At 37.7% G+C, this 8,817-nt stretch overlaps 2 protein-coding genes across 2 annotated transcripts; both read right to left on the bottom strand.

Annotated features, from left to right (window-relative positions):
- Positions 1-847: 847 nt before the first annotated feature.
- Positions 848-1,984, bottom strand: LOC133871210 (thioredoxin-like protein CDSP32, chloroplastic). The gene has a single exon (XM_062308605.1). It carries the CDS (start codon positions 1,859-1,861, stop codon positions 962-964), a length of 900 nt encoding a protein of 299 aa, XP_062164589.1. The 5' UTR covers positions 1,862-1,984; the 3' UTR covers positions 848-961.
- A 4,091-nt stretch (positions 1,985-6,075) lies between these two features.
- LOC133870484 (24-methylenesterol C-methyltransferase 2) lies at positions 6,076-7,429 on the bottom strand. The gene has a single exon (XM_062307624.1). The coding sequence runs from the start codon at positions 7,355-7,357 to the stop codon at positions 6,275-6,277; it is 1,083 nt and encodes a 360-aa protein (XP_062163608.1). The 5' UTR covers positions 7,358-7,429; the 3' UTR covers positions 6,076-6,274.
- Positions 7,430-8,817: the final 1,388 nt, after the last annotated feature.

Below are 8,817 nucleotides of genomic sequence, written 5' to 3' on the forward strand. Positions count from 1 at the left end.
TGGCTCATAAGTTAGCCAAATTTGCTGTTTCCCACCTTCATAACCAAGTTTGGTTTGACTCTTTCCCCTCTTGTCTGTCGAGTCTTGTTTGAGTGTCAATTGTTTTTTTCTTGCTGGGAATACAAGCTCATTTCAATAATAATAATAAGAAAAAAAAGAGTTTAAACCAAAGGCGGAGCGAGAAATTTATGCTTACGGGCTAAACTGAAGCATGAATTTCTAATTTCGCCGCTAAAGACGCTTGCTTATAAATTGGTATATATAAAATTCTGCACTAACACAGTCATAATAACACAATTGTGACTTATTCAGCTACTCTACACGTTTCAAGCTACAAAATTAAATTCATATTATACTATATAATAAACACATTAATCATTCACATTTCCCGCAATACTTTGTTTATGCAATCTAATATTATGAATTATCATCTAAAAAAAACTTAAACAAGACTATAAAAGAATAAAAAAGAAAAGAAAATAAATCTATGATTTATCATTTAATTGGAAAAGAAGAAGTAGACTCTTTTTTTTCAAGATATTTTTATTTTTTCACTTAAGGTCTGAACTTTTCAATAAAAAATTGAAAAATACAAAGTTTGGAGAACTTTTGTGTGGAGTCATTTGGAAGGGGTAACAAAATCTATAGGGCCTTAACTCTTGCATGGGAAGAACTCCCAAGAACTATTTTTTTTTTTTCAAAAAAAAAAAAAAAACCCTATTGCAGGGACATGGCCCTGAGCGCTGCCTATAAGTGGCTCCGCCACTGAAACCAAATCAATATAGAAATTTCCCAAAATTATTTTTTGTTTCTGTTTCGATGACAAATACATTACCAAACAATCACAAAATACAAAGATAATTTTCAATGTCATTATTCAAATTGTAGAAATCCCCAATTTCTTGTATAATTAGGTCATACAAATGGTAAAACCATGATCATTTTGGCTCATTTTGTTTAACTAGTATGTAACACGAACTCCTTGGTATCTAAGGATCTCACCAATAAGCTCCCCCTTACCGGAACCCACATACCTTCCACAAATGTCACCGTCTCTGATGAACAAAAACGTAGGCACCTCCACCACGTCCATGTCCTTCAAGAACTGCATGCAGCTATCGTTCTCATCGCCGTTCATGCGCGCAAACACCACGGAGTCCACCATCTGCTTCGACAGCTTAATCACCGTCGGATAAACCTTAACGCATGGCCCGCAATGCTTCAACCCCACATCAAGCACAATCAGCTTATGATCAACCTTATTCTCTTCAATCAGCTTCTCCACGTCCTCCCTACTGTGAAGCTGTACCACGGAAGAATGGTTATCTCCGTAGTATAACACATCTCCCACAAGCACGTCTGGGCCAATCCCCTCCTCTTCATGAATTTTCTCCATGCTCTTGTAAAAGCTAAAGTGAGGGACTTTGTCGATTTTCTCCCGCTTGCAAAGTTCCCTAGTCTTTTCTGATTCGTCACCCATTACCAGAATGAACTCTACATCGCTGCAAGTGCGGCTGAGGTCCACCATGAACGGATAGATTTTACTGCTGTGGTGACTGTGGCTGGCAGCGTACTCTACCACTACGAGCTTGCTTTTGGCCGTCCGGAGGGCTTCATCGAATTCTTCTATGCTGTGGACTTTCTGCACTCTGTCATCAGTTTTAACTTTTTTGGTCGTCCCAGATGCGGCTGTGCTCTTCGTGACGAAGCGAGTAGTTCGGTTGGTTTCAAGTTTTGTTGGTAAAAAGGAGCGACGGAAGGGTACAAAGGAACGGCGGAAGCAAAGAGGAATAGAATTGATTTTAGGGATGGAGGCAAAAGACGAGAGTGATTTGGATAAGGAAATTGTTACTGTGGCCATAGAAGGAAGAGATCGAACAGAAAGCAAGTGAAAATTAATGGAGGGGATTCGGGAAGGTGGGTTTGTCTGCACAGATGGAGATGCAGTGAAAGGTAGAGAGAGGATTTGGGATTAAATCGCAGTGATCAAAGATGATATCCACCAACTCAAAAAAAAAAAAAAAAAAAATCATATCCACCTGTTGGGTTGTGGTTGAATATCGTCCACGTGGATTAGGCAGGCACCTCTGCGATATTTTTATCAACAAAAAAAATCATGTTAAGGTCGGCGGTCGGGGCCATTATGATGTTCAAAAAATCCAACATTGGTTGGGCTCAGACGCAGGCCTTCGATATCTGGGTTTAAGGCCGACAGAACTCCATTATTGGTATGAATTTGTGCCTGTACGACAACTTTATGGACAGATATTCCTAACAATTTTACTGTTTAAATGGCTAGTAATTCACATATTATACGTAAGAGATCTTTTTTAAGGCCAATATGTCCAAACATGTCTTAGGCAACCCCCACTTCTTAGAATAAGTCGCATTTGCTAAGACATTGTACGCGAGAGAACTTCTATAAGGCCCATATGTTTAAATAGTTCTTAGGCAACTCACCAACCTCTTAAAATATGTCAAATTTATTGACCGAATTATTAGCAATCCAAAAATCTAGATCCCAATATTAATGAGATACCCTATTAATGCCCTTTAATTTACGTGTTCATAGTTTGTTCCAATGTCGGTTACAAGAGAGCCCAATAAGGCAAGACAAAAACGAGCCATTAGCCTCCAACTATAGGAAACCCATTGAGGCCCATGCTTTTTCTCAGTTGGGTTTGCAAGAACAACCTGAACAATGCAACAATTCTACCTTTTATCCAAAAGGTAATTTTTTCTTTTAAATTGGGTGAAACAAAAATTCTGGGATCTAATCCCTTTATGTGTTCATTCTTAGATAGATTAATTTTTTATTTTTTAATGAAAGATTTGGGTATTTCATTGATCAAAGATCACAAATATAAAGCTCTTACATCACAAAGTATAAAGCTCTGCAAAATCATAGGCACATGCTATATATGAGATTACAACGTTATATATACAAACAAAATTCTTACAATAAAGTACTATTTATGACTTTCATCTTCCGCTAACCCATGTACAAAAATGGTTAAATAGCAGATATGCTCCGAGCATACTAAATCTAAGACAATAATAGCTAAATATCCTAGAAAAATTTATTTAAACTGGCTGTGAGAAATAACTCATTACACCGAACTATCCAATGTGTGAGGATACTAACCTACATCTCCTTTTTTTTTTTTTTTTTTTTGAAAAGAAATATTCAATCAATATTATTGATCATAAATGAGAACCTTGCTCAGCAAGGACAACAGATTGGATAGAGTTGTAATTTATGCACAACCCTTAGTACAATTAGTGCACAACCCCAAGGCACATTGAGGTGGGGCCTACACATGGGTCTCACCCCATTGTGCCTTAGGGTTGTGCACTAGTTGTGCTAAAGTTGTCTTTTTAGCATTTCCTAATTGGATATGATATATGGTGAAGGGGTTTCCTCAATCCAAATTTGTTCTGACATGAATCTTAAAGACGACTTGGCTAACACATGGACAGCCTGATTTGCACTTCTACGAGCGTGTTTCACTTCTACAAGAGGAAGCTGTCTCAGACTTGCCCGAGTGTCTTCCAAGACATGACCAAAACAACTCCAACAAGGGGTATCATATCTAACAGCAGAGACTATCACCGAAGAATCTCCTTCAAAGATTACATGTGAAAATCCCACATCCATGCATAAACCAGCTGCATGTCAAGCCCCAAGTGCCTCCACAGTGGTTGGGTCCTGGATAAAAGGGGTAACCATGGCCAAAGCAGCCACCACCTGCCCCTCACTGTTTCGTACAACAACTCCCATGCCCATCTGCTTAGTCTCGTTGTCTAGAGGAGGCTTGCACCAAGCTTCATGTGGCGGTGTAGAGGAAACTCCCAAGGAGGACGACTTGTTGTGCACCTACTTGTAGAACTCTACCTTTATCTCTTAAATTGTTCACGAAGATAGATATTAATTTAATAAATTGAATTGAAACAAATTTAATTCCTCTGAAAAACTCAAGGGTGCATTTCTTCAATAACTAGAAATGACGAATCAAAAACTTTACTCCCATGTCGTAACGGCAATCTCAAAAAAGGTAATTAAAACCTTACCAATATACTTATAATTTGGAAAAAGAAAATCTAAGGATATATATAACATAAATTTCAGAAAACTTCTTCGGACAAACAGTTCTTAATAGTGGAATCATCATAAAAGACCAAATTTAAAGTTTTTCAACTGGTACCCAACCCAGCCACACGTGGCACAGACACGCTTTGGCTAAAATAAATCATTACCACTAATCATGGCAACATATCCGAAGATCCAAAATTGTTGGACAATTTGGTAGTAAAAAAAAAATAAAAAATTGTATCATACATAATTTCACTAATGTTCCCGATAAGTTTTTCAAGATTTTACCATTAGCCTAACCTCATACTTTCAGAAAATATTTGAAAAGTACTATAACTTTTAATACAATTTCTTATAAATTTACGTAAAATTCAAGTTACTTAACAATCCTTGTCATATTTTAGTGACTCAGTTATAAACAAAATTCGAAAAGGCAATGTAATAAATATAATGAAGACTAGCATATAATAGTCCACATGCCTAAGAAGTGTCCGTTTATCATGTGGTCTCGATTAGTAGAATGTCTGTCATATCCAACAAATTGACAATGGGATTGTCCACAATCTGACGAAGGAAGCACTATTTCTTAGCGGAGAACGTACGGATATTTCACGTACAGAGAAATTTCTTCGTTGTATTTTTGGTATTATCCTTACAGAACGTTATGCTTAAATTGTTAATTCTATAAAAGGCTGATTTTCTTTTTAAAAAAAAACAAATGGTAATAATTAGGATGTCTAAGCATGAATGTTGCCAGCTTTACCGATTATATTTATTGGTTGAGAAGGCATCTTGCCAACTGTCGTGGACATACAAAATAAGTGCCACGCCACTTGTGACAACAGGATCGTGACAGGTCCAGCACCATGCGCACTCAAAAGGCAAAAGAAAACGAAATTAAAAAGAATTAATACTCCATATTGTAAAAAAAAAGGACCTGGATCCAGACCAACAGCAACTTTACCCTATTTAAATCAGCCAATTAATTCTATATATAATAGTGATTATATAATATATAACAGTTATACTTAGATTTTTTTTAAACAAAGCACTCAGTATAATGTTTAAGCATTACTCACCACATATTTATCCATCCAAAAAGATCCTATAAAACGACAAAGAGGCAAACGTTGATAGATCCAAAGTCGGGTGTGGTCCATATGTCCTCTACTTTCTAACCACTTCCAAAGTCCAGCATAAGATGACAAACCAAACAAAAGTTGGATAGACAACACATTAGCAAAGAAAATGACAAGCTAACATCTCCGATAAATTTTTTCTACATTTACATACAATTTAATTTTAAATTTATTATTGAATTTGTGTACTCTATAATATAAATCTTATAAATTTAAAAATAAGATGTAAAAAAATATATAGAAAAGATATAAAATATAATTTCTTCATACACAAACTAAAACAACAAAAGTAATACTTCTTCCGCACTATATGGAGAAATGTATGTCCAGCAATCTTTTTTTTTTTTACAAAAAAAAAAAAAAAAAATTGTCACAAAATGTTTACACACTGTGCAAGAAGTTTTTTACTCTAACAACAAAGCTCGCTACCTAAGCAACTGGCAAATGTCGACCAATCCATGTGCGCCTCGTGCACCACCCCACACGACACACTCAGAGGAAGTTTCGCCTGTTCTCGCGCACACTGACTTCTTCCCTTGCCACACGCTACGCCGGTTGAAACATGAATCTGAAACGTTTGGTGCTAATTTTTCCGTGTTTTTTTTATTTTTATTTATAAATTGGTAAAGAGCAAAAAAATAAAATAAAATAAAAGAGAAACCGAAATTCTTTATTAATGCCCCTTCACCATCTTCCTCAGGGTAAACGCAGTCCCTGCTACAACAAGGTTCTCGCTCTTCAGTAGTCACAATCAAAGACGCCAAAATATATAACTTAAATTTCAAACAAACGAAAGCAAAATTCACAAAATTCTCGACCTCTTCACCAACACAATGGGAACACTAGAAAGCAAGATCCAACCACGAGATTTAATTTAAATTCCGAAACAAAAATACAAAGATCATAGTAAATTGAAATTAGGGGAAAGAAAAAAAAAAAAGAAAAAAGGGGCAAAAACCTAAGCAAAAACTAAAAGTAACAGGCGGTTGGGCACATGGAACGCAGGGGCCTGAGGTGGTTACCTCATCAACTGTTGGTTGGCTTAAGACGATTCGGTAGACTCGGGCTTTCTGCAGAGGATCATGTGCATCGGTGTGAAAATTCCGGTCTCACCCCCTCTGGTCAAATGGTCAGCGGTCACGAACAGCATCTCGTGCACATCGACCGTCCCTTTCGGCGCGATTCCCAAGGCGGAGAGGATAGTCACCAGAATGTGGTTCCGCCAGTAGGCGATCCTCCCCATCTTCAACCTCGCCCACCACGGCTGAGCCGGTGGCCTAGCCAGATCTCGCTCCTTGACCACCTCGAACCCAACCTTCTTGGCCGCCTCGGCGATGTCCACGTAGCTTCTAAGGCCAGGCAAAGCATCCCCTCTCTCGATCCCTTGGATGATCTCCACGTGTTCGGAGTTATTGCCCTCGTACTTGTCCGTCGTCACCCACTCGTATGACACGTACAGAGATCCGGGCTTCAAAACCCTAAAGATCTCGGCGTACACCTCCTCCAGCTTCGGCGCGTGGCAAGTCGCTTCGATCGAGTACGCGCCGTCAAAGCTGTTGTCCGGGAACGGCATCTCCAGGAAGTTCCCGCACACGACCTCGCAGAGCGAATCCAGGCCGGCCTTCTTGTTGTGCAGGCGCGCGCGCTTCACTTGGTACTCGTTGATCGTGATGCCCACGACCTTGGCGCGCGAGTGGGCGGCGATGGCGCGCATGGGCCCTCCGACACCGCATCCGACATCCAGAATTCGGTCACCGGGTTTGACGTCGATGAGATCCACGGCCATCTCCTCGTGGATGCGCGTGGCGTCAAGGTTGGACTTGCCGGGGATAGAAGGGGAAAAGTGGAAGGACTGGCCCCAACCCCACTCGTATATGTCGGTGACGAGATTGTAGAACGTGTCGACGAAGTCGGGCACTTTCTCGGCGGTTTCGATCTCTTTGGGGCGGCGAAAGAAGGACCAGTATTGATTGTAATTGTCTCGAACTTTCTCGGCCGAGATTGAGCCGCCCGATAGATCGACGGCTCGCTTGCCCTTCTGTTCGGCGGGACCCAGAATGCATACGAACCAAAAGAGTCCGCCGGCGATTAGCGCCGCAGTACAGAAGAGAGTTAGAGAGTCCATTGGGTTGTGAGTGTGAGAGACAGAGCGAGAGAGATAAGTTTTGAACAAGGCAGAGTAATGTTTCGGTCTCTTTTATTGTCCCGTTTGTTAAATAAGTTAAATAACGAAAGAGTCTCCCTGACGGATCGTTGCACGCGCCTAGCGCGTGGATCAAGTTTATCAGTTCCACAGCGTGGTTTAAGGTCCTGAGATTAGGGACAAGAGACTTGGGCAAAGATCGAGAAATATTTCTGGTCTTTTTTTTTTTTTTTTTTGATAAGATAAATAAATCGATGCTTTCTATTGAATAATTTACTATTATAAGCATAACTAAATTTTGTCAGCTAAAATAATTAAAAATTATTTTCATTTTCTTTTCTTTTCTTTTCTATTATTATTATTATTTTTTTATGTCTTTTTTATTTTAGCCATCCATTTTCTTCGTTGGTGTTCTTTAAACCACGAGAACCAAAAGTACTACCCTTAATCTATGGTAGCATTTTGTATTTCCTTAACATTATTTTAATATAAAAAATCTTTATTTTTCCTCTACCATATATTTAAAATAATATTTAAATGACATTATCTTTTTCTCTATCCCCTAACATTTAATTTAAAGAACATTTAAATGATATAGGAAATGATAAGGAGAAGTAGTGCTCTTATTTTTCTTAATTTTAAGAAACATAATTACTTTTTTCTTCTCTATGCAAATACATTTTACAATAACTTCTTTTATTTCTTCATATCCCATTAAAATATTATTTCTTTACATAATACAAGTTCTCTACCTACTCTCACATTTTTTACAAAATTTCAACATAATTCCTCATAAAATTCAAAAGGAGTAGAAATGAGAGAATTTTTTTTTTTTTTTTTTATTATTATTATTTTTTGTGTTGAAATAATTGATAATGAAGGTATATAGAAGCTAAAGTGCTACCAAATACATTTGGTAATACTGTAGCATACCCTATGTTGAAGAAAGCTGCTACATGTAACTTTTTATAATTATTTTATATTATACATTTTTCATATATTTAGGGAAAGTAAAATGTTATACGGAAGTTGCTACAATTGCATTAAGAAAAAATCAATCCTTTGAGAAATGGAGTACGTATTTTGGATATGTCGGTTAATGTGGCTTGGAGAATATATATATGGTTTAAAAAAATATTTTAATATAACATCAAGATTCAAAATGAATATTGCTTTTATATTTTGAGGAGATTACTATGTTTTTAGGTTTGTTTGTCAATATTTTTTTTTTGTTTGAAAACATAAAAGTATTGCCAGAGTAACCACGTACATTGAGCATATTCTGTAGGAGACCTATAAAAGAGGCCGAGGGCTAGAGTGGCGCTCGCATGAGCTGATGATAGGACTACCTTTGATGCTTAAGTTAGTGAGAGTGAATTTGATAGTGTGTATGAACAGAATGAATGAAACAAATGTGAAAGAGCTTATGTATGGGTGACGTA

Source organism: Alnus glutinosa, chromosome 6 (genome assembly GCF_958979055.1).
Source record: "Alnus glutinosa chromosome 6, dhAlnGlut1.1, whole genome shotgun sequence".
In the NCBI taxonomy this organism is placed as follows: domain Eukaryota; kingdom Viridiplantae; phylum Streptophyta; class Magnoliopsida; order Fagales; family Betulaceae; genus Alnus; species Alnus glutinosa.